Raw genomic sequence first — 26,824 nt, 5'->3', positions numbered from 1 at the left:
TAAAAATGAAGCTCACCAGATGGTGGTTTGCAGATTCTGCCTTCTTCCCTCTTCTGAACAACTTTCTCCCTTCTCCATTCCTCTAATTCTTGTCCTAGTGTCCAGAATCATTCTAAGATCAGTAGTAGCAGATCAGTGTTCTTACCTGTGTATTCCCTCCACATCTGGATGCTGTTCCTCCCAGACAAGAAACCTAAATTCATGTGGAACAATCAGATACTCTCCTTACAACCCTCTCACCTGGCTAGGGTTTCTGTCTCCTCCTGATCAGTGACGAGACTTTCCAGACTTTGGTGGAAAAACAATTCGCTTTGATAGAGGAAATGTGATAAAATGATTCAATTTTGAGTCAACAATCCTGTGCCTAGGACTCTTGCTCTTATTTCTGTACCTGGGGAAAAGAAATTTCTAGAACCCTGAAGGAGGTTGAATGTACCAAGGGGGCAGAAAGGACCTTATAGAAGAAGGCAGCCAAGTCCTCATCACATAACACATCAACCAAGCCCACAGCCACCACAGAAGAGAATTGACAGGAAAACCCTTGGGAGCATGACAGCATCCCCATTCATTATCACCCTAATGCGAGTAGGGACTAAGGCCAGCCTTACTTCCCAATGGACAGTTCGTATCTCAACATTCAAAAGTGTGTATGGGGGCAGGGAGGTGTCACTATCTCTTAGGAGTGTGTCTACTAAAGAAGGAATTGACACAATGGATATTAATGACAGAGTTCTTCAGACAGATGCAGGGTAAGTTGTAAAGATTTATTGGGAAATCCACCTCATTCCCTCATCATTCCTGATATGATCATCCATCAATCAATTAGCTGAATTTTCAAATGATTGCTCTCATGGGTGGTTCTTTTTGAATGGAAGCTTTCAATTCTTAAGATACAAAAATTCCTCATAATGTAAATATACCCTAGAGCTCTTTTTCTTTGGTAGCACTCAGCAAAAACTGCTTTCTATATGCTATTCTGGGAACTTTACATTCATTAACTCTTCATAGCAAGTCGATGAAGCTGATGCTAGTCACATCCCCATTGTAGAGGGGAGGACCCTGGGCCCCAGAGATATGAAGTAACTTGGTCGAATTCACACAACTAGATGATATAATGCTGCTGGATTGAACTCAGGCAGATCGACTGTAGAACTCAGCAGTAAAGTGATTATGAAACTGGCCCAGTTTTCTACCCCTTCCTTTATCTATGCTCAGAACCCTGTCGCCAATGTGAGAACAACCCTGGCTAGCCTGCTGGGGGATGAGGAACCACAGGGAATGCAGCCAAGTTATCCCATCCAATGCCACCCTACCCTCAGCCAGCCCCAGCCAAATCCCCAGCAGACCACAAATGTGCAAGTAAGCCCAGCCAAGAGCTGCAGACCCACCCGGAGAACCCACAGATCTTCGAGAAATCATAAATGATTGCTGTCCGAGCAACTAAGTTTGGGGGCAGTTTGTTACCTACCCATAGAAACTGATAGAACATATGCTGGATGACAACAGTTTTCCTTGTGATGACACTGGCTTCACTGCACTCTAGAATTCTCCAGGAATGGATAGATCCAGCTATGCAGGGCTTTTCTGGGGGCTCCCACCACATCTCTTCATCACTGTCTTGCCCCACCCCCCTACCAGCTCATGAAGCAGTTAAAACTGTTCCTCACCTTTTAGTCCCTAGGTTTTTTTTTTTTTTATTTGTTTGTTTGTTTTCTGGATTCGAAAAGAAACCAGGGTGCTTCAACTCTTTAGTCCTTTTTGAACTCTGTTCCCTTGCCTATCCTCTTTGCCTATCTGTCCGTCATTAGAAGCTAAGCTGGAATTAGCCAAAGCGAATGGTGCCAGCCTAATGGCAGCAGGGTAATGAGGGGGAAACAGGACGGTGCTGGTCGTCAACACCTCGCATTTTTGGTCTTTCCCTTCTCGCACGCACGTTGGACTTCTCAGCATGCAGGCTGGGCTTCTCACTCAGCACAAAGGGGGTCCAGCAGCCCCTGAAGGCATGCTCCTGCTTTGCCACCTGATCCCCAAATGAAACTGTGCAAAACTGAACTGCCCCTGCCTGCCAGGACTCAGGGGGGCAGCAAGCTGTACCTCCACAGGAACTAATAGCCCCAAATGCTCCACTCAAATTAAAAAGGAATTTGGAAACATGTTCCACAGAGTGGAAGCCTTCTGGGGCATTCCTACCAGGAGCCTCCAGCTATGGAGCTCCCAAGAAAATGGAGTGTCTAGACCTGGTACAGAAGATATTGCAAGAGGGCCCCTGGGGCCAGGGTTGGGGGGGCAGGGAGAAATGCACACTGAAGGTATCCTGAGGGATGTGGACCACAGACCACTAACAACCGTATTAGAAACCCTCCCCACCAAAGAAAAAGACTCATAAAAGATACTTGGTTTTCTATCAGAGCATTTCAAAACCTTTTTTGCTATTTAGGCACTCAATAAATGCTAAATGATGCTAATTCTCCTAGCACGTCTTACTTTATGAGTGAAGCTGGGATTGTGTAGGTTCATTGCTTAAGAGGCCAATAGCTAAGTGACCTAGGTTGGTGAAGAGAAACCAAAAGTCCCCAGGGCAGATCCAGCCTTACTGTGCCATTAAACACCCACCACCCCTCACTCATTACACTTCCACAACAATAGTTTAGTTTTAATTTCTTTTCCTTGTATTTCATAGCCCTAAGGGAAAATGTCCTGTGACAATTCTGTAATAGTAAGACAATTACTGGTGACTCAGGGCTCCCTGCTGCCTCTCCATGCTCTACAGCTGAGGAGCAGACGGGGCTGTGCTTCCCAAGTAGGAATGACTTGGTTTGTGAATTAGGAAAATCAAAATCAAAAGGAATCTTTACCTTAAAAAAAAAAGTCTACTTAAGATGAAAATTCAGCCCAAGGATTGTGCTTCAGAATGTGAGTCAATTGTAGTCACGAGTCCCTAAGGAGACCTTTCAAACAGGCTCAGAAACGTTTCAAGGGGTGACTTGCCCTTCTGAGCCCCCATCGCTCACAGGATCCGGGCAATCCAAGAGGATCCTCACCCTGGATTCCCAAAATCTGATTTACTCTCCTTATCTCCATCCAAATCATGCCCCTTCCATTTTTGCCATATATAGGGAGGGGACAGTAGAACAACAAGCTTTTGTGTGCAAAGACCCTGTCTTGTTCATCTTTGTAACTCACACACCCAACCCAAGCCTGAGTTAGGATGGGCAAAGTTAAAGATGTCCTAGGGTAAGGAATGTGGACACTTCCAAATTCCCAATGGACTGTGTTCCAAAGCACTTTGTAAATTGGCAGCTTAAAAACTTGGAAAGTACTTTTTCCCCATAAGTATCAAGTCCCAACAGAGTCTAAATTCTCAGACTAGACTACACAACTTTAGCCTAGAAAAAAAAAAAAATCCAATAATGCACCCAAAGTAGAGAACATCAGCTATTATATAGCTTCCTCCTAAACAGCCACTTAAAATGCTGTTTTCATAAGAAAATGCATTCCCATTTAGGATGGCAGAAACTGTCTTCCACCTCCCCCAACACCCAGGGTGACCTGGCCTTTGAACAAATAAGAGGAAGGCAAAGGGGGAGTCTACGTTGGCGAGACCAGAAATAGCCCCGACCTGGCAGGGAGGGGTTTGCAAGGAGAATCAGATGGACAGAAACTTTTGGAATCCAAGAATGCTACCCTGAAGTACCTCTCTGCTTTTACATAACATGTTCTGCAAGTCTCTAATTCAAACACTTGTCTAAACACTTGTTCTAAATTAGGAAATAAAAGGCAGTTGCTTGAAGGGGAGCTTGAAGAAGGGAAGAATTTTTGGGTTCTGGGTCATAAATGGAGCTAAGGACGTCCTATACTCATCTACGATGGCCCTCTTAATTTTTGTTCCTCAGTTCCCTGACTGATAGCAACCATTGATGCTAATAAAAATTCCAACTTCAAGTTGACAATGTCAGATTAAAGTTGGGAGCGGGACAAGGATCCTGGACAGTAGCTGCTCAAAGGCCAGACTGTGTCCTATTCATCTCTATATACTCTAGTCCCCTTGGTCCTCAGCACATAATTCACCAACTAATAAATACAATTTAAGGAAGGGCTTTAACTTTTCAGTGTAGGAGCAAAATGTGTGGCTTTGGAGTCAGACTTCTCAGATGCAAATCATGTTTCCTCCCTAGGCGCAGGACCAGGGGTCAGCTGCTGAATCTCCACGGGCTTCAGGTTTTCTCACCTGGAAAAGGGGCCACTGACAGCACCTCCCTCCTAGGTTCTGTGGGGATGAAATGCTTTCAGTGAAACAAAGTGCTGTGCCTGCCATAGTTGGCACTACTATTATTATCCCCACCATCATTTAGCTGGCCATCTAGTATTTTGCCCCAAAATTAGTTCCTCAGAGAACCTGGCAAACATGAAAGTTGGTATAGTGGGTTGAATTGTGACTCCCAAAAGATACATCTGTCAGAAGCTGAGAATGTGAACTCATGTGGAATTAGGGTCTTTGCAGATGGCCTTGATTAAGGCAAGACCTTGGAGATGATTCATCCTAGATTAGAATGGGTCCTAAATTCAAAGTCCATAGAATAGACAAAAGAGAAGAGCCAGAGACACAGAGAAAATGACCAGGTTAAGACAGAGCCAGAGGTGACAGTCATGCTGCCACAAGCCCAGGAATAATAGGAGCCATAGGAAGATGCAAGGGTGAGGAAGGAAGCTTTGGAGGGAGTGTGGCCCTGCTGGACCCTGCACAGTGACTTCTGGCCTCCAGAACTGTTGTGTTAAGACACCCGGTTTGTGGTAATCTGCCAGTAAATTCTAGAGTTGGGGAGAGATGACTCTGAACAACCTAGATTTAGTGAGGGAAACAAGCCAAAATGTGAAGTGGTGATTATCACGGGTCTCCTTTTCTTAGATTGTGCACTGCAGGGAAAGTTCTCCTCAGCCAGGTGCTATCGCTGGCTTGAGGGACTGGAGAGTTCAGGCCAGCCCGCCCCATCCGCTTCCAGCCAAGAGTGTCTGTTGGGAATCTTGAAAATAGCCTGCATTTTCCCCACAAAGAATAAAGTGGAAACAGTAAGTAAGTCTGACTCCAAAGCCACACATTTTGCTTCTACACTGAAAAGTTAAAGTCCTTCCTTAAATTGTATTTATTAGTTGGTGAATTATGTGCTGAGGACCAAGGGGACTAGAGTATATAGAGATGAATAGGACACAGTCTGGCCTTTGAGCAGCTACTGTCCAGGATCCTTGTCCCGCTCCCAACTTTAATCTGACATTGTCAACCTGAAGTTGGAATTTTTATTTTATTACCTTGAGAACCTGGGCAGAGTTGGCTGCAACCTGGCACCAAGCAAATGGGCAGGCCATGAGGTGCCCGGTGCCCAACCAGTACACGTACCCACATGGTCCACGCCATCTCCCTACACCCCTCTGTGAAGGCTGAAAGAGTCAGTATCCGAGACTCTCATGAAGGAAAGATACCTAGATGGTAAGAGACCAACATAATTGTATATTTCTCCTAACTCTACTGGTTCCAGAAATCTATCTATGAAACAGATCTCCTTTACAGTGGGAAAAAAAAAAAAAAAAGTGTATACGGGTCATTGCAAGACCGTCCTAAGCCTTTGGAATTTTAAGAGTCCTCAGGAAAGAGTCATAGGAGATGACTGATGTTCAGAGAAATGGTTTTCATTCTCTTCCTTTCTTCTAACTCCTGGAGAAAAACAGCAGCAGACAGAACAGCAGCAGTCAGAGAGGGTGACTTTTTTGGAGCAAAGGCGTTAGACAAGATGACACATACTGACAGGTTCAGCAAATAGTGAATGCTGTGCCAATCAGCAGATCATTCCTGGGTGTTTGTGACGGAGAAAGATTGAGAGTCACGCAGTATTTCAAAGACAGGTCACGATTATTCCTATTCCGTGTGTCATCTTCTAACGTGAAGGTCAAGGGAGAGGAGAGGCGGGTGGAGGCAGGAGGGGACGTGCAAGGAGACCCGAGTGCAGGCAAATTAACCAGGCAGGTTTTGCTTCATATTTCCCAGCACTACCCAGGGAACTGTGTAATTGCTGGCTTTGTTGACATCTGAGGCTCTCGCCTTGCAGGTAACCTGGACTTCATTAGCCCCTAAGTCCTTTGTAACTTGTGAAAGTCAATTCTTACCCAGCTCAATCAAGGTTTTCTTTTTTCCCCTTAAGTGGAACTCAATTTTTTTTCCTGTAAGTAAAGGGTTGCAGTGAAGAGGCCGGTGAGGAAATTCAGAGGAGAAAACCACAGATTCGGGATCCCAGAATACCCCGAGATGACTCCATTGTTTAACTGAAAAGAACTGTAGAACTCTGAAAATACATTCAAAAAGAAAAGAAGTAATTCTGAAGCCAAATGGAATCAGAAGACTTTTGTCATTATTTGTCATTTGTTTTTCTCTATTAGGAAACAAAAAAGAGGAAGAGGGGAGGGAGAAGAGGGGGAGAGAGAAAGAACCCCCATGTAAATCATCCGAGAGGCTTTTTAAAATATGTAAGTGCTTAATTATCTCCATTCTCCATCAAAGAGCTTTTCTGAGGAAGGGATACAGTTTTAGCATTCAAAATTAAAATAATATACTCATGCATGCACACTCAATCACATACATATTTGTGCACACACATACTTGAATGATCCACAACATTCAAAGAGAACAATGCAATTCTAATTGACAGGATAATTTTTAAGCAAATTGCTTGGTGAGCCCACTGTGTTCCCGTTGGGGTGGGGGGAACACTACACATTTATACAAATATGCTAACAAAAAAAATTAAAACCTTCCTCCTTCCTGTCCACGAATGTCAAGCCTGCCCATTAGGGTTGTGACAATGGCAAATGTTGAGCACACATAATCGCACTGAGAATCTGCTGACCGATTATTGCTGACATTCCCTGGTTTCATCGGATCCATCACTTTGCACAGGAACCAAGAGTTAGAAAAGGGCAGCAGTTTGCCAGGAGGGAAGCAGCCTCTGTCTAAGTTGGGATAAGGACACTTTTCTTGCAAGTGCCTGCTCTTGGGACCCTCCTGCACCAGGCAGACAGCCAGGGCTTAGTTATTTTGTGTCCAGATTTGGAGGCTTCTCCCAAAATGGAAGAGATGAGTGGAGCAAGAGAATAGAGATGATTAGAGATCAGAGGCTTAGCTGGGCACAGAAGCAAACTAAGTGGAGTCATTAGAGTTGAAGGGTCTATTTAAACACCCGCGTGGCGCTTGCATTTAACATCTTGTGAAATATTTGAACAGTCAGTCTGTATACAAATGCATACTAAAAACAGGGAAGAAAATACAAACCAAGGTAGAAGATCTCTTATTAAAAGTACATATATTTTGCTAATCAGAAACCACACCTTAACCCTGATACTTGGGTGATTAGGTTGCCACAGTAAATAAACAGTTAGAGGTAAACCATTTGTAACAAGTCAAGCCACACACACAAATCATTCCGGACCCTGTTTCTCATTTCCTGACATATTACTGTACACAATGCTGCTGTTGGGTCCTGCATCCTTACATCCCTTTGAACGCTCACCAGACAATTAATTTAAAAAGTCAGGAGCTGCATCTGCTCCTCAAATCACCGTAACCTGGTTTTGTATTTTGAAAAAAAAACAAAAAGACTAACCCATACTTGGGTGGAAACCATTTCTGGAATAGTGGTTGGTGCTTGTTCACATCTGGATTAGGTTTAAAAATGATAACACTATGATGATGAACGCCAGAGAGCCTCATCTGCATATAAATAGGCCTAATCAGAAATGCAAATTGCAATCAGGAGAATTTTTTAAAGGCTGCCATAGCTGTGTGATTGTGCAGATAAGGGAAGGTCAATGTTCGTATTGTTACAGCAGTTAAATGCCTCCCAGCCTGCCCAGAGCTTTCCTTTGAATGGGGCGTGTGGAAAGTACAAATTATCTATCAATCTGCCCCCTGACCCGGATGGAGCCCTGAATAACTTCTTTTTCTCTAACTAGAACCTGGGGCTGGCCATACATCAGCCCCATTCCAGTGAAAGACAACCTCATGTACAAACCTCCTAATGAATACATAGAATAGAAAATATACTTGCATTTAAATACCATCCAAACAGACCTCCTTTCAGCACAATTTCCCACTGAGTCAGAAATTAAGGGATGAAGAATAAAACATATGATTGATAGAACATTTTTTTCTGATATATTTCATTGCTGGTCCAAGTGGATAAAGCAAATGATATGCATTTTTTGCCCCCCAAATTTTCCAAATACCAGAAAAAGCACACAATTAGAAAGAAAACACCACTGTTGAGACAGATTACTTAATCCTGAATTGCATTTGTGTTCTTCTCAAGCAAAGCACAAAAAACGAGCATCTCAGAAACATCAGAGTGCTGAAAATAATGCAATTGTTACAAGGTCCTGTCATTCCTTGGGTTATGTTATCTTTCAAAAACATCCTTTCTTTGTGTCCCCCTCCCCCACTGGTTTCTTCTCTCCCAAAAGAAAATATATTTTGCAATCAGGCTTTCTCAGGTTTGGAGAGGAATTGCGTAAAAACTCTTTATTATCCTTCTAATGACGCTTTCACAAGCACTAATGAGTCAAGAGCGCCATCTTGTGTCCTACCTCGGAATCTTAAAGAGCGTTTTCACAGGATGCATGTCAAAGAGGGGAGGGTCTCCATCCCCCAGTTCTATGGCTGTGATCCCCAAGGACCAGACGTCACAGCGAGCATCATAGGAAGAGTCATACTGCTGCTCACAAGCAATGACCTAAGAGACAAAATCAGGAAAAAATGCATCAACCCCTGCCACCTCCACTGTCCTAGAAAGTCCCTTGGCAAATTCAGCCCCCTTCTCAGTTCCCTTGGCTGCAGACGTTAAATTCCAGTGATAAGATGTATGTATTCTAAGGCTTATTTCTGTGACTTGTCATCTGATAATGTTCGTCAACTTTAAAAAAATGTATCAATTCAGTTCAAAAAACACGAATCGAACCATCCAAGTACCAAAAACAGTGCAAGGGGACGCACAGAATGGATTCCACATGATGGCCACACTGTTATCATTTAAGGGAAAAATGTTCACCCTTTACCTCCTTTCTAGCTACTGAATTCAACAAGGAGCAGCTGTCCTTGAAGGTTCTTGACTACCGCACAACATCCCCAGCAGGGTAAACCACCCGGCAGAAAGATGTTGGATGACTGAAATGGTTAACAGAAAGTAGGAATAAACCCATGGCTCCCCTTTTCTAGGAACATCTGCCCCCTCTTCAAACCCCAACATCTGGTTTGCAACTGCCCCTGCAGTATGGGTCTGAATGGGTACAGAAGTAGCAGGACCAGAAAATGATCCTGGGCTTATCACCGGGTGGAGCTCAGGGTGGCCTTGGCCCCTGAAGGAGGAATCTCTTTCTATCAACTTTCTGAGTCAGACAGGAAAAGGCCCAACACTCAGACTCGAGACGATGGCAGCAGGTGTAGAAGGTGAGAGGGGCCAAAGGACATGGAGGAATGAGATGCCCCCATTTGACCAGGAATCTGCTTTCCAGACTCCCCCTTAAGTAAGGGCAGGTGGGAAGTTGGTGTGTGGTGATCAGGTGGACCCGGGTGGTGGGGCTTCCCTCTCAGCCCATCATAACGTCTCTGGCGTTTGGTCTGAATGAGCCTGGACAGTTGACTGTGGCGAGCAGAGGAGCAGCAGATCTGGCTTATGTGTCAGCGGGATCACCCTGGCTGCTGTGCTGAGGGTGGGTTGAAGTGGGACGTAAGAGAAAGATAAAAATCAGTTAAAAATACTACTGCAGGAATCCAGATGTGCGTGATGGCCAATAATCAGATCATGGGTGCAATTTTGAAGGTAGAGCCGATTGGATTGGCAGAATGGGGCGTCTAAGAAAGAGAAGTTGAGGATAACTCCAAGGTGTTTGACGTGAGCAACTTCCAGAATTGGCATTTCCTGGGATGGGGGAAGACAAAGGTGAAGCAGGTTTGGGGTACAAATCTGGAGCTTTAAGTCTGAGAGATCTGGGAGACATCCAAATGGAGAAGTTGATGTTAAGATTCATACTGGACTTCTGACCTAGAGAACTGGAAGATAAGTCCTATGGTCTAAAGGTGTGTGCCAGAATTCATGTTTTGGAAACTTAGCCCTCACTGCAATAGAGTCGGGAGGCCGGGCCTTTGGGGAAATGCTTGGGTCACGAGGCTCCACTCGTAAATGGATTAATATTTCGACACAGAGAGCTTGCACTGATGGAAAGTTCTCTTCCACTTCCTCCACGTGGGGACATGGTAAGACATATGCCAGAACCTTGATCTTGGATTTCCTAACTATGGGAGCACATTTGTCTGCTTTTTACATTACCCAGTCTTAGGTTTTCTGCACAAACTGGACTGAGACAATAAGAGATGTATGTTGTTTTAAGTCACTAAAACGTAGGTTACAGCATGAGAGAAAAACTAGTGCACCTTCTGTCTTCCACATCCAGTTCTTTGGACTTGCAAGGCCCAAGGAGATGTGTCGGCCACCTTGCCCTTGACCTTGTTCTCTTGCTCTCACGACTGCCCTCTCTCCTTCTCTGCTGGTTTTTCAACTGGAAAATGTTTTTCCATATACGTGCATTCTTGACCTGGCCCCATCCCCTCTGTCTAATCAGAATGTCCTATCACAAAAAATCCTGCCATGCTTTCAACACATTATTTTCAAGTGTGCATTCAAACTAAAGTTCAAGTAAATCAGATTTTGGAACCAGAGGCCATTTCATTGCTCCCAAAGACCTTACTTTCCTTAGCCCAATCAGGTAACAACCTACACTATTTATAAAGAGCTCTAGATAAGGCTGTTCAACACCTTCCCTTTCAGAAATGACATTTTCAGAAGTGTGAGACAAACGTCATTTTAGAGCTATCAATCAGCAGATGGTCCACTGTTCTCATTCGTGACGTTGTGTCAGACCCTGTGAGAGAAAGAGAAATAGACTCTACCCTTCTCCCAGCAGGCACTATGTCCAGTTGGAATATAAAGTGCACCTCTAATAATTAAATGACACATTATGACAACTGTAAATATCCTCAGTGTGTCCTAACATGTCCCATAAAGGATATAGACTCCAAATGTTCATGATGTTAGAGGGCAACACTGTAGGATAAGCACCACAATGAAAATGCCCAATATCCACAGTACGACTCCCAGGGAGAAATTCAAATCAAGGTCTAGCCATCTTGGGCATTCCAAGAACACATCCTAATGTGGGGCTGGATACATCCTAACACTCTTTGAATGTTGTCATAAAATATTCAAAACATTTATCTGGCTTCAACTTCTCTTTACAGAGAAGACACTATCTTCAGCTCAGTCTGATTAATGAGAAAGCATTTGTCAGCCAAATTCTTCTTCCAAAACACAGCTTATCACATATTCTTTAAATTCAGCCTTCCAAGGAAATTACAGAAAATTACACTAATGGAATAATTTTGTAACCATGGAGTCAAGGTAGGAGACCCTGAGGAGAGAAGTCACACATACATCCATAAAATCACATCATAATTCCATAAAGAAGGTGCTATTATCTTCTTTAATCACTGCAGAAACTGAGGCACAGCAAAGTTGAGCAGCTTCCCCAGAGTCATGTAGCTAGGAACTGTCACGCCAGAACTGGAATCCAGGCAGAGAGAGAGACTAGGGAACAAGTCATCTCCATGCATTAAGTGCTACACATAATAAGGGCTATTTCGTTAAAATCATCAGCTTTGCTTTCAGATTTTGACTAAACTAAAGCCATTTTTTGAGGTTTTTGTTGCCTACATTCCGTCTCCTCAGAAGAGATCCTCCTGTCAGGACTGCTCCTTTCCAGGAGTAAACAAGGGGGCGCATGTGATGGGATTGGAAGAAGCACTCTAAGAGGATGCGTCTGACTGAAGGTCAAAACCTCGGGACTGAAGGCCAACACATCCTGGACTTGTATTACCTGTCAATCTAACACCACGGTGTACAATTATCTCCTTAAGAGGAAAGTACAATCACTGATCTCAGCTCTGCATTCTTTTGGTCTCTAGGTGAAGGAAAGCTGAGATAAGGATGCTGGGATGGTCGAATGGCATTTGATTCCTCTTCTCCCAGGAGAAGGCTTCGCAAAGCACTTTGGGAATCAGTTGTTCTGAAGCTCCACTGAGAAGGAGAGCAGGGATGGCAAGTGGGTACACTCCCTTGGGACCAGAGGAAAGGGACCTTTCCTGGTCCCTTAAGTCATACCAGAGGGGTAGAGAGTAATGGGTTGAGATGGCATTGACACCAGGCCAGGACCCAAAACCTCATCCTCTCTTGCCCTCCACCCCCACGGAGGGGACGTGCCCAGAGCAAGTGTGTGTCCCCTGAACTGGAGCCTTTGCTGCCGTCCCAGCAGTGTGACTGGGGTGGCAGCCGTGGGACGGGGCAAGAGAATGGGCGTGAGAGGGAGTCTGAGGGAAGAGCAGCGGGGTCTGGCGTGTGATCTAACGTGGGAGGTTAGGGAGAGGATGCGTCAGTCCTGGGTGACCAGGAGAAGGATGGCGCCATTCACAAAAATTGGAAGTCAGAAGGGTGAGTCAGTTTGCCAGGCAGTTCAAATAGGGTCTGACCCTTCCCCTAGGCAGGTGGAAACAAATCACTTGTGTTCTCAGAACCTCTCTTGATCTGCAGAGTGGTGAGGTGGGAATGAAGGGCTCCACCATCCCTTCCGGCTCTAACACTCCATGACTTCGCGATGTCCAAGTAAGTGGTCTTGGGAAGGATCTCCAACCGAGAGGCTAACATCTCCATGCAAACTGGCTAAGGCAAACAGTAGATGGACACTTGAGGAGATTTTAGCGCAATATTTTGCAGAAGGTCTTAAGGTCTCTGAAAAGATGCCGGCTGCTGCGCTAATGCCTCCGTTAAGAACCACCAGCATCTGCGACAGAGCAATTGTTTAGACGTGCTTAATGGAGCATGTCCAGGCTCCTACCTTAAAATGCGAACTTATGGCTCTTCTGGTGCACTTGGACTTCTCTGTTGCTTATTTTAGGAAGAGGAAAGACACTAAGACCGAGATTACTAGCAATATCTATGCACTCGCAGCCTTCAAGCTCTATGCCAATAGCTGTTTTAGCCAGAGGTGGGCTCAAGTCCCCGAATGTTGATCGTAACCACTTCAGCTTCCCAAAACTTTTCTTCCTGGTGAGGAGTGAGGACGAAGAAACCAGTTTTCACTGATGGCTTAGCTCAAACTGGTCTTTGGAGCAAGGGCTAGCCCGCCCTTGCCTCTGATTGCAGGGACAGTTCGCTTTAGCCTTCTTCTGACTAACAAGCTCCATAGATGCAAACCCCTTAATGTGCCCTCAGGGACCACAGAGGGGGCACCGCCCCTCTCCTCCTGCAGGAGCTTATGAGGAAATGCACCAACCAATAACCCAGCTGCTGAAAAGGACCACCCTGTCTCCCTTGGCATGGCCAGCTGAGCTCTGATGAAGGCGGCAGACCCTGTCCTCAGTCAGCAGTCAGCAGCCCTTAGGGCTGGAGAGACTCGCTCTGGGAGATGTTTGGCAACATATCTCATCTCTCTGCCGCTCCTCTTCTTGTGCCAACTGAGCAACTCCCTAATCGTGGGCCTCATTTGAAGTATTGCCTATGAAAATACGAGTTATGTTTTCTATGGTACCAAAATGTCAACAGTAGCTATCAGTAGGTCATTGGCGTCTGGATAATATTTATTTTATTTACTTCTTGAAGATCTTTTGGATTTTCCAAAATGTCTATAAGAAGTATGAACTATTTCTATGATAAAAAAGGAGGGGGGCAAGTTTTTTTCTTTATTTGTTTTTTGTCTTAAAGTTATAAATATTGAAAAGTTTGCCTTGACTTTCAAGGGTGTGTGTCCTTCTTCAGGGATATCTGTTGACTGTTGGGATTCTGTATCTAAGTCTGCAGGTTAAAGTGCCTTGGTTATAAAAGTAGGTGCCCATGAGATTGATAGGAGAAGAATGCAAGAAATTCCTTTCCAAGGAGAGCTCTTTCTATTGCACGCAAGGGGCTTGGGTAGCACGTTTTTTTCAGGGAAGTGTTACTAAGGATTGAACTCAGGGGACTCGACCACTGAGCCACACCCCCAGCCCTATTTTGTATTTTATTTAGAGACAGGGTCTCACTGAGTTGCTTAGAGCCTCACTTTTGCTGAGGCCGACTTTGACCTCATGATCCTCCTGCCTCAGCCTCCTAAACTGCTGGGATTATGCGCATGCACCACCACATCCAACTTGGGTAGCACTTTTTGCTTTCTCAAGCCACCAATAATCCAAGAAAAGTCCCAGGAATGCAGTTCCATTTCAATACTTCAATTTTTTTTTTTTTTTTTTTTTTGTACTGGGAATTGAACCACATCCCCATTTAGAAAGAGGGTCTTGCTGAGTTGCTGAGGCTGGCTTTGAACTCACGATCCTCCTGCCTCAGCCTCCTGAGCCGCTGGGATTACAGGTGTGCACCACTGCACACAACCTTCCATTTCAATCTTGACCAAGAGTCGGACTTACTGATGAGGCCCCCCACCCCAAGATAGCGGTGAGAGGTGCCCTCTGCCTCTTAGAGGAAGAATTGACTCTCAGGACTTGAGCTTCTGTTGTCTCCAAGTCTCTTTATCTGAAACAAACATCTGGTTTTGTCCAGGAATAAAAGAGATAGAAATAGTCCTGGATTCAGAAACCTAGACTTCTCTAAGATATTTAACTTAAATCGTTCATCAGATTATATATCAAAGAGCCACTGGGCCCAAAACTCTTCAAATAATGGGATTTTAACCAATGTTTTAAAACAAATAACATTACAATATATTTTGTTCTCCTAAAAAACAATTTATCAAATTTAAAATAGAAAAATCTTTTCAGATGTTATTATTTTGCCACTAATATTGGTAAATGTCATTTAAAATGTAATTAGGTTTGGCTTCTATATTCTGGTTCCTTCCTTTACTAGAATTGATTGTGCAGTCCAAAATAATAACCAAAGGTCGAGATTAAAATTTCATTCAAGTACACAGGCAAAATGCTGTTATCTCAAGAGCTAAATTCAGCTAAATAAGAGGCAAGGCAAATAGACCTAATGCTATTAATCCTTGGCTGACCTTGAGCCCCAATGTGCAGGCAATAGACTGGCAAATAAGATGGGCTGAGGTAGGTAGGCAAATGGGATTCTTAATTTTGCTTACACTATTCACCCAGCATCATTGATAAATGTTATTGATTGCAAAGATTTCTAAAATGGAACTTCTGTGGAGTCAAAAACTGCAGTGATAAATATTCTGGTGGCAAAAATCTTTCATAGTTTGAGATGCAAACATCTTCAACTGCTACAAGCCAAGATACTTGAATAAACAAGCCAAATCTCCTCGCTAGGATAAAATGTGGCTTCCAGGGAAGAGATATTGCAGCTTTTAGGTTTGTTTTGTTTTGTTTTTTTCCAAAAAGGAGGGGGGACTAAATGAACTGGAATTGATTTTTTTGTTGTTGTTTCTTTCATAAAACTTAAATTAAGAATAGGGTTGAATCTATATTCTGTACACTGAGAAATTGCCAGAAATAATTTAAACTATAGTGTTCTTATAACTTCAGAAGGGTCTCTAATTAAAATGCGGTGCTCTACAAGTCTTTTCCCAGGATTGTAATATTCAGCTTAAGCCCTTAGAGAAATAAACCCAGGTTCAAATTGAAACACAGGGAGTGAGCTCACAGAGCCGACTCCCACCTCAGCAGGGGGAGCGGGCAGGGGACTCTTTCTGGATTTGAGGCCAGCACACAACTGACTTTAGCACCCAAATGCCCCGAAGCCCTGAGGACACAGCTCTCATCCTTCCTTGTGTGGTAAAGCCTTCTCAGAATTAGGAGGACACTCACGTACTCCCCAAGCTTCCCACTCTCCTCTGCAGGAGGTAAGCCAGCAGGTCAAAGGATATTGTGTCCTGCCCTTAAGACTCAATGGACTCGGAAGCAGCAAGTTTACTTGGAGGCCCAGTGCATCCTCTGCCCTCCCCTGCTCCATCAACTCCTCACTGGATGCTGAAGGGACCTTAGGACTCATTAATTCCATCCCTTTAAGGAAAAGGAGACTGAGGTCCCTAGTGGAAATTAGTTGCAAAGTCACACGGTTGATTCAGGACCAGAGTGGGAGCAAATTCCATGGCTCCCCATTGCCTTCTGGAGTGAGCCATGTCCTCAGAATCCTCATATCATGAACATAAAGGCCACCTCCAAAGAGATCCCATCCTTGGTGAATGCAGCCATAGTAATCCTCACACTCCAAGCTTGTGAGCCTGTCAATGAAAGCATTAGGCAGAGGGATTTCCTGCAGCTGCTCACTTTCCTGCCCCTTCCTCCTCCTTCCTTACTCCCCCTTGCCTCTGCCAGATATGGTCCACCTTCACCAGAACACCATCAAGGACATTTTGTGGCCTATTAGTTCAGGTACTATTACTTCAGGTGAAAAGACAGATTCAGAAAAGTTAAGTAACTTATCCAAGGTCACACAGCAAATAGACAATATACCTGAAGCATGAGCCACAAGAAACTAGTGAGAAGGAAAAGAAATTTCTTTTTCCTCCCTGATGCATCTGAAAAATAGGAAGGAAAGCCAATTAGACAGAATATCCAAATATTCCTGCAGGGGCATGCCTCTTCATCTGCAAGTAGTTTCTGATTTCTGTCCTCACCCAGGCTCTTATCACCATGCAAATAAGGATGTCCTTGGGAATGTCGTTCATTCCTATCAGAGAGTGATTCTGTTTCATTTTGTAAAACTAAAGACGGTGTGGAAAATCCCTGGGATGGAGGAGAGCATCATAAACACTCATTTCCCCACCTCCACCTGCTCCTGCGTCACCTCCTCCCAGGCTCCTCTGGAGTCCCCTTCCTGACACTGACTGCCACTTCCCCTGGCTTTCCTCCGACAAATCATCAGGCAAGGAAGCAGGTGCACTGTTGGCTTGGGCATGAATTCCCCTCCCAGGGCTGAGCCTCTGTTCCCTGGACAAGCAGGGACCAGACCAGGTAACTCGGAACTCAAAGCTCAGGGACAGGGAGGGTCGACTCTGATGTTCCTTCAGCAAATGCTTCTGCTCCTGCAGGAAAAAGATGATGAAGGGGGAACGAAGATGCCTTGACCCTCCTTACCTCCCCAGAAGCCAGTGGGAGGATAGCCTGGAAAGTTCCAAGTGCTGGTGGAGGCTACTCCTTGACACTTCCTGCTAAGCCCAGGGTGGAGAGGAAGTGAGGCCTCTGCTTTGGGCCTTACGTGTGTATGCCCATCTGGGACCTGAAGCCTTCAGACAGGGTCCTATACTTAGACCTGCCAAGAGGAGGGTGGTGGCATGTCACCACCGCCTACAGGGCCACCCCCCACCTCCACACTGACATGTGATTTATGACTCAACTGCCCCGGAGAGCTGCAACTGAAAGGGAAGACATCACTGGGGCTGGGGAGGGAAGGTGGGCCTGCAACCTTCTTCCACCCCTGCCATGGGCCCTTCACCCACGGGACCCCAGTGCCGAGTGGCACCTTGGGTCTTAGAAGGACGAGCCACTCTTAATGCAGGCAGGGCCAGCCCCAGAGCTAGAAGGCAGGGAATCTGCCTGATCCTTAGGACAGATTGCTCTATATCCAGAGCAAGAAGGGAAACAATCTCTCAGACTATCAAAAGGCACTTGGAGGGGACCAGGGAACAGCAAAAGCTACAGAATCTTAGAGATGAACACTGCTAGAGAAAGGCCCACAGGGCTTTTGGTCAAAGATCTAAAGGGTTTTGGGATTTTGGGATTTTGGGTTTTGTTTTTGGTTTTGGTCCGGGAATTGAACCCAGGGATGTTTAATCACTGAGCCGCATCCCCAGATCTTTTTTTGGTTTTTGTTTTTTTTTTTTTAGTTTTAATTTTGAGACAGGATCTTGCTAAGACCTCCCTAAGTTGCTGAGGCTGGCCTTGAATTTGCCATCCTCCTGCCTCAGACTCCAGGGCTGCTGGAATTACAGGTGTGTGTGCCACTGCCCTGGCTCAAAGACCTAAAGTGAGAGATTCTAGATCTCTCACTTGAATCTCTTGAGCTCCCAGGATCTGGCAGATCTACCACTGAGCTATACCCCCAGCCCTGCCCACTCCTTTAAAAGAGGACCAGGTGGCCTGGGCTGTAGCTCAGTGGTAGAGCACTTGCCTAGCATGCCAGGGTCCTGGGTTTAATTCCTATCACTGAAAAATCAACTAAATGAAGTAAAAATAAGAGGACCTGGTGCCATGGACCCAGAAAGTCAACCCCTCATCATCGTTCACCTTCCCAAGAGGGTCACCCTCATTATTCAAGGAACTCCAGGGCCATGGGACATGAGAGCTGGAACAGGCTTTTCCTCTAAAAACTGCCGATGTTCTCTGTAAAACAGAAGGGAAGTTGGAGCAGAACTACCCAAGTCAGTCCTTATTTTTACAGATAAGAACAGGTTCAGCAGGGGTGAGAGTTAGGGCAATAATGCCACCACTTTTTAAAGCACCTACTAAGCCAGGTACTGCCCCCCCCCCATTTTGGGGGGAGTACCAGAGACTGAACTCAGGGGCACTCGACACTGAGCCACATCCCCAGCCCTATTTGATATTTTATTGAGAGACAGGGTCTCACTGAGTTGCTTAGCACCTCACTTTTGCTGAGGCTGGCTTTGAACTCAAGATCCTCCTGCCTCAGCCTTCAGAGCTACTGGGATTACAGGTGTGCACCACTTCACCTGACTTGCCCCAAACAATTTTAATGTGTTATTTTATTTTGTCTTTGTAGGCATTTTCCCCCTCCCCATTTTACCTTTCAATGTCTCCCCATTTTACTGGTTAGGAATACTCAGTAACTTGCCCATGGTCAGTGGTTAAGAGGCCAAGTAAGTATCTACAATTTGCTTCCAGAGCTAGCAGACTCCAAAGTTTGTGCACTTAACTTTTGTACCTAAACTGAAGCCATATTATTATGTTAAGTGAAAAAAGCCAGACTCAGAAAGTCAAGGGTCATCTATTTTCTATTATGTGGAAACTAGAGAAAAAAAATGGGTCAGGAGAAGGAAGGGGGAAGCTCATGGAAGCAGAAGGGAGACCAGTAGAGTAGAGGAGCAGGACTAGAGGGAGGGGGAGGGGGAGGGGAAGCACTGGGGGATGAAATGGACCGAATTATGTTATGTGCGTGTATGAATAAGTCATTATGAATCCCACCATTATGTATAATTATAATGCACCAATAAAAATCTGCTTTAAAAGATAAAACCAAAATAACTGAGCCATAATTGTGCTTTAAAGATGAGTGGCAGAGCTAAGACAAAAACTGAAGTCTCCTAAATTCAATCCTAAAGAAATTTATTTTTCTAGATTTTTCCCTGGGGCCTTAATTGTGCTGACTTTCATCGCTGTGTTAAAATATTACATTTTCCTCAATGTACTAGTGTGAAGGTTATCAATAGAAGAAAAAGTCGGGCTGGGGAAATAGCTCAGCTGGTAGAGTGCTTGCCTTGCAAGCACAAGGCCCTGAGTTCGATCCCCAGTACCGCAAAAAAAAAAAAAAAAAAAAAAAAAAAAAAAAAAAAAAAAAAAGAAAAAGTCACTTATGTCTAAACCGGATAAGATAGAGCTGGAAGGCCAAGAAGAGGCACTCAGGCATTATGCCTGGACCCACAGATACCAAAGGACATTTTTTCCAAACTGCAGCTTGCTACATGAGTCACAGAAAGATGGCTAACCACACAAGGACAGTGAGTCACTTGCACAAGAACACTTGCCTGACACATACCATCTCCACCAACGAACTAACGTCAATTCCTGGGATGAGCCCCTGTACCCAGTGTTCTCATCATTGCAAAACTTCTTCTGTGTACTTCTTTCTTTTGTCTGTAAAGCTTCCCCTAGTCCCAAACTCTTTGGCTGTGCCTACAGTCTGCTGTAGTATGCTGTTTTAGTTAGCTTTTCCACTGCTTTGACTAAAGGATCTGACCAGAACAATTTTAGGGAAGAAAAGTTTATTGAGGGGCTCACAGTTTCAGAGGTCTCAATCCATAGACAGCAGCTCCATTCCTCACTTCACGTGAGGTAGAACATCATGGTGGAAGAGTGTGGGAGAGGGAAGCAGCTCACATGGCAATCAGAAAGCAGAGAGAGACTCCACTCGTCAGATACAAATATTTACCCAAAGCTCTGCCCCCATGCCCCACCTCCTTCAGTCACACCCCACCTGCCTCAAGTTACCACTCAGTGAATCCCCATCAGGGGATTAATTCTCTGATTTGTTTAGGACTCTCACAACCCAATCATTTCTCCTCTGAACCTTGCATTCATGTGAGCTTTTGGGGGACACCTCACATCCAAACCATGCATATCTGTAATTTCAGTTCTTTGATATTCTGGAACAAACTCTTTGAAGACTCATTTCTCTATTGCTCATTTTAGATTGACACTAGGAAGGATAATTCTTTTCAAAAATAATTTTTTATAAAAGAAAGGGGGCTAGAGTTGTAGCTCAGTGGTAAGAGTGCTTGCCTAGCATGTGTGAGGCACTGGTTTGATCCTCAGCACCACATAAAAATAAATAAAGACATTGTGTCCATATACAACTAAAAATTTTTTTCAAATAAAGAAAGATTCACATCTTATCCAGTACATGTGTGGTTATAACAATAATGTGTTATAATATAGTGGTTAAGAGTGAGGATCTTAGAACCAATTATCTGGGTTCAAATTCTGAGACATCACTTAATAACTTGTCCAAAGACAAGAATAGGTGACTTATGTACTTAATGTAAGACATTGAATTAGTAACATCACTGACTTTATGAGGTTTTTTGAAAATTATGAATCAGTGAATACATGTAAAGCACTTAGTGCCTGGCAAATAGTAAGACCTCAATAAATGCTAACCCTTATTTGGAAATCAAACTCATTAGCTAGAGCTTAGGAAATAAAATGATAATAATGACAACAATACTATTTCGACACAGTAGTGTTTTATGGCTTTCTCAACCCTTCAACAACAACAAAAAAAATCTCATTTTTCATCTCTATTCCTGCCAGTGCCAAAGGAAATGGCATTATCATATCATTTAGCTGGGAACAGCATAATTAATGAAGTCAAGAGTGGTTGCAAAAAGCCTGCGATATGTCTGCATTGGTGCAAGCTGGTTGTTATGGCAACCATCCCCCATCAACGACCCTTTGCCAGGCAGAGAGAGACCCATTTGGGGAGCCGTCACAGCACATCTGTTTCTCTGCTCAACTGATTAGCTGTTGTTTGCAACAACGAGCAGATGGAAGTAAAAAGGGGGGAAAAATTCTAAAAAGAAGCAAATGTTTATTTTATCCACAAGTCTATTTTCCAGTACAGAAACAGACCTTTAGCTGTTTTAGAAAGATGCCAAGTATCCAGGGTCCTTACCACATGGGCTGCTTCTTGCATTGCTGGGATTGCAAAGTGTAGTCAGGCTGTAAATTGTAGGTGATAGTTCCTTCATGTGTATCTTTTCAAACGATGTGCCTCACATTCCAATTTCAGGGCACCCTTCCACCATATCTTTGTGTGCCTCTGTTGGATGGGCTGAGGCCCCTGCCTGGAACACACCTTCCATCCCGAGCAGCCTGCATGAATGCCCTATACAGTGCAAGTGCAAGAATTCCTTCCCTGCCTCGGTTTCTTCACCTGCAAAATAGGGTTTGCATTCTCATGCTCTCTGAAAAGCCAAACAGCCTTAACACCTATTAGGTAAGGGAATTGACTCTTCTTTAAGCCCCATTTATCTCAGTGGCAAAAAGGAGAAATGGTAACTACTATTGAGAGATGTTGTAAGAATGAAATAAAAGAACGCAATGCAAAAGCACCTATCCCAATAGATCGTCCAGTCCTCAGGAAGTGAGAGGTTCCTTTCCACTACACACTGGCTCAGCAACCACCATATTCAAAACATCTGCCCATCAGCTGGCATGTGGCACTGGATGTTGGAAGGATGATCACTGGAGCTGACCCTGGAGGCTCTCTGCTTGCCAGACAGACTTCACCCCCTGTAGCTGCTGGGCCATTAGGAGGTCAGGGATGTCCTGGATAAAGAGACAGCACCTCTAGCAGCTAAGGAACACTCAAGGGGCTCTGGAAGACAGCCATTTACCATCCGGAATGGGAATGTGTTTATATGTGTTAATAGTCAGCATGGTCACACCAGTATACCAGCTAAATACAGGCATTTTTTTTTTAAGAGTCTACATATATACTCCTTGATTCTTCCTGCTCTGCATGTGTTTCCAGTGTACTTCAGCGCTCTCAAGGGTTTGAACCCCTTCAGCCTGCTGGTTTTAAGATGGCTCTATATGGTTGAGTGTGCACCTGGTAATCTAGAGCTTCTCTCAGTGGCACAATATCCCAGGGTGAGGACCAACCCCCATTTCATCTGTCCCCTCCCCCATGATGCACATTCAGGGGCCATCACGCCTGTGATAACTGGGAAAGATAGATCACATATCAACTATCCCTAACCCTCATTATCACCATTAATAAACACAAAATAGGCTTCTGTGGCTTTTGGCTATCAACTAGGGCATTACTTGACATGGGCTTGATACAAATACTGGCAGAGCAATGCTGATATTGACAGCGGGCATAGGTTGTGTTGGAAATGCCTTAGTTCAGCAGGTCACAAAATATGGATTCCAGTTACCATTGCCCACCTAGCCACTCTATGTCCATGGACACTTGGACTGGCTGTCTCTTGCATCCCTCATCTATAATACTAATGTAATCATCCTAATTGGCATGCTCACAGGTAGTTGTATTTACAAAATAATATTTCTAAAAATTCTATGCAAATGTGGGATAGTATTATTCATATTATTATTATAAGAAATTGACTGTCAGGAAAGAGTGGAGGAAAGAAGAGACAACATAGTTAACAGAAAGATTGTGTTGGGGGGAAAAACGTGCCTAAGATACAGGTTAAAATCACAGGCCAGGAGACCAGAAGGGTGTGTGTATTTTGCTGGGGATGGAACCCAGGGCCTCCCACATGCCACATGCTAAGCACATGCTCTACCACTGAGTTATAGCCCCAGCTCTAGAAAATAAACAGAAGGTTGAGGCAAATGGCTATAACTCGGAAAACATGAAATAATTTAAAAAAAAAAAAAAAAGGACTAGAGAGTATGTAGGTTATACTGAACAAAATTCTGAAGATGTAGAAGCTTACATGGGAAAGCTATTTGATATGTCTGGCACATTCAGAAAGAACCGTATTTGCCTCAGACACCAGAGGCAGAGAGAGAGCTGTGTGTGTGTGTGTGTGTGTGTGTGTGGGTGTGTGTGGGTATGTGCGCGTACCAGTACAAGCAAAGCTGAGCTCTTTTTTTTTTAAGACATTACTTTATTAAATAAAAGTGATTTTTATACACTATTGCAAAAATCTGCTTTGTCTAAAGCCAGTACTAGTTCCCATAACTCTCTCCTTAAGTTATAGTTAAGCCTTGATTAGTTCCAGAAAATAAGAAAAAGGGAAATTTTTTTCATATTTCTTTAGGTCTGTCTAGTATAAAAGAACTTCAGAGCATGAAGGTAAAATGAAGCAGATAAAGTTTCAGACATTAACAATTTTTCTTTGAAATTTGTTTAATATTTGGCTTTTCCTCAAAATTTGGTATTCATATTCACAGATGTAACTTTCTATTTTTGAAGAACTAAAGAACCGGATGATGTTAGATTGTTACCTATAACATACATATTTACATATTTGTTATATGTAAATAACAAATACCTTGGCAAGCAGGACCAAAAGTACAAGAGAAGACATCCACAAACACATTTTAAACATCTCTTGGGTGTGGTATGGCTACAAATTAGGACACGAAGCATTATGGTTGATTGTAGGGTATTGGTGGGCCTTAATACATTCACCCCCAACAGACATGAAGATACTTGGGATAAGTTAAATAAAGTAGTGGGGGAAGAAAAAAATCCAGAAACACCATAAATCTGATAACATCTCTTTCTGTCTCACAAAAGGGGTTCCCTGAAGCATGGGAAATATCTATTGGTGTGAGTGCTTCTATTCTGTTATCTGGGGAGGTCTTGACATAGATTCTGGCCATTCATACATATCTGGCAGCAAAGAATCATATTCACTTTGCCATATTCTTTCTTTAAAATACTTGGTCTTGTCTACAGGTTCCAGGTATCAGAAAGCCATTTTATTAGCATATAGGGATTCTGTAACTTTAATAGCAATGTTAATAGAAACTTCCTGAATATTAGCAAGTGGTAGGTAAAGTCTCCCCTGAGCTAACTCTTTACCTGTCAATTGACTTGTCAGTACCTTTGCAGCTTCTAGGAAAACATAATCACTGATATGTCAAGTTTGACAGAGGATAACAGCTAAAGCCACACCCGGAAAAATGTACACATTGTTTCCTGGACCTGGTGTAAAGACTCGCCCATCTTGGAGTTTCACTGGCCCAAATGGACTACCACTGGCAAACAAACACCCTCCCTCTGTAAGTGTATATGCTTCTTCAGGGGTGCACTCAGTCTTTGTTGTAGAATTACTTAATGCAAATATTATAGGCCTTTCATTGATAGGGGCCATGGCTTTGATCACAGCAGGAGTAAAAAGTCAGCCAGTACCAGCAACTTCAATTATAGCTGAAGGCTTGAGTATATTTACTGCATCTTCAAAAGTATCAGGTACGTTTTCTGGGGCTGGGTGAGCAAATGATTCCTGATTACTATCTATTTTAGCACTCCGTCCCTTAACTAATAAACCAAACTTGTCAAACATCCAGATTTTCTTTTGTGCCTCTTCTTCTGAAAGGCCATTTTCTCCGTAGACATAACTATAAGATTTGCAACCCCAAGAGCAGCTTCTCCTGCTCCAAGAAATAGAATCTTGTGTTCTGTGATTGGTTTACTAATAACTTTTGGGGCTGCAAGAAGATCTGCTAGAGTTACTGAAGCTGTCCCTTGAATATCATCATTGAAGCTACAATATTTTTCTCAATATTTTCTCAAGAACCTAAACACATTATGATTCCCAAAGTCTTCAAATTGAATAAGGGTGTTCCAGCCATATCTGTCAGTAATTGCTTTCATAAACTCATCAATCAGATCATCATAAAGTTGTGAATAATCTCGTTTCTGATACCAGCCCACATAAAACGGATCCTTTAAGAGTGCTTGATTATCAGTTCCCACATCAATACACACAGGCAGACACTGATTAGGCTGTATTCCTGCACAAGCTGTATACAAGCAAAGTTTTCCTACTTTGTTTCCCATTCCATAGACGTCCAAATCTCTAAGATCCAGAATTCCTTCCCCATCAGTCACCACAACAGCCTTACCATGATTTTCTGGCCAGTTATCCACAATTGATCTAACATGACCTCTGTCTGAGATTGAAATAAATAATCCCTTGGGTCTTCTAAAGATGTGTTCATACTGGGAACAGGCGAGACCAACTGTTGGTGTATATACAATTGGCATTAGACTTTCAATATCATCTTGTAGTATTCTATAAAAGTTTCTCATTTCTTTCTTGTATTCATATTATATAGATGTACTTTTCCAAAGGACTATTCATTTTTTTCAAGTTTTTATGTAATCATAAGGCTTGAATACCTTGTGTCTCTATTTTAGGAGGTAAAAGTCCTTGAAGACCAACCATTTGTCCTTCCTGTAATGTAAATGCCATTCCCTTGTTTGTTCTTGGATTCATCATGAATGGTTTGCCTTTCTCTGTCCTGTGCAAATGACGACATGCCACCAAACAAGGAGTAGCAACTGCTCCTAACCGGGAAAACATCTTTTCTTTCACCTGTAGTTCCAGCTACTTCAGGGGCTGAGGCAGGAGGAACCCTTGAGCCCAGGTCAGCCTGGGCAACAGAGTGAGACCCCAACCTTCTTCAGCCTGAGCCCACGAGGTTAACTGTTCTGAGGCCGCATACGCTGGTGTGGTCACGATCCCGAGGATGGGAGAGGAACCACGCAGCGTAGGAGGAACTCAGAGGTGCACCTCTGTGACAGGGCCGAGGCAAGCTTACGGCAACCCAGGCCTGGGTCTGCCAGCGTGTCAAAGCTGAGCTCTCTAAGTGAGGACCAGTAACCAGCAGCCTTGCAGATACCAAGTGGCTGGCTGATTACCTTGGAAACTTGAATGATTTACTACAGAGGAATGATGGTAGGTCTTTGGGGGGTCATTATGGGTTCAATTATGTCCTCAGAAAAGAAATTATGTTGAAGTCCTATGTCCCAGCACCTCAGCACGTCAACCTATCTGGAAATAGGGTTGTTGCTGTTGAAACTAGTTAAGATGAGGTCCTATAAGGATGCCTCGCCCAGTATGATGGCACTCCTAAGAAGACAGCCATGTGAGGATGCAGACACACAGGCAGAACACCATGACAACAGGAAGGCAGACCCAGGAGTTGGCAGCTACACACCAACAGCCACCAGGACTCCAGCAAACCTCCAGTGGCCAGCCAGACAGGGCACCACCCTGGGACCTTCAGAGGAAGTAGGACCTGCCGACATCCTGCTCCCGATTTTCTGCCTGAGGAATGTGAGATGATGAATCCCTGTTGTTTAAAGCCACACAGTTTCTACCACTTGGTTAGAGCAGCCCTAGGAAATTACAGAGGTGGCCAAGGCTTCAGACTGGGACAAGAGGACACCCCAGTTTAACGGGGTGACTGGCTGTAAGAGCATTCATGGGAACAGAGGGCTTCTTCTGTGGGATCATACCCTGAGCACTTCCACCCATGGCTGTTGGAATGCTGGAGTCACCACTG

The 26,824-nt window shown here is 44.0% G+C and overlaps 1 protein-coding gene and 1 pseudogene across 6 annotated transcripts in view; both read right to left on the bottom strand.

Moving 5' to 3' along the window:
* MYO3B (myosin IIIB) overlaps positions 1-26,824 on the bottom strand; it is a 548,027-nt gene that overhangs the window by 447,705 nt on the left and 73,498 nt on the right. For all 5 annotated transcript variants that reach the window (XM_079135472.1, XM_079135470.1, XM_079135469.1 and 2 more), the window contains exon 7: positions 8,626-8,771. In XM_079135472.1, the coding sequence (XP_078991598.1) occupies positions 8,626-8,771 (146 nt within the window). The remainder of the gene's footprint in view (positions 1-8,625; positions 8,772-26,824) is intronic.
* LOC306656406 (NAD-dependent malic enzyme, mitochondrial-like) lies at positions 23,993-25,883 on the bottom strand (annotated as a pseudogene). The gene has a single exon. The product of its transcript is annotated as an NAD-dependent malic enzyme, mitochondrial-like (transcript).

The sequence above is a fragment of the Sciurus vulgaris genome, assembly GCF_902686455.1.
Source record: "Sciurus vulgaris genome assembly, chromosome: 3".
Taxonomy (NCBI): domain Eukaryota; kingdom Metazoa; phylum Chordata; class Mammalia; order Rodentia; family Sciuridae; genus Sciurus; species Sciurus vulgaris.
This window is presented reverse-complemented; position numbering and strand designations above follow the sequence as displayed.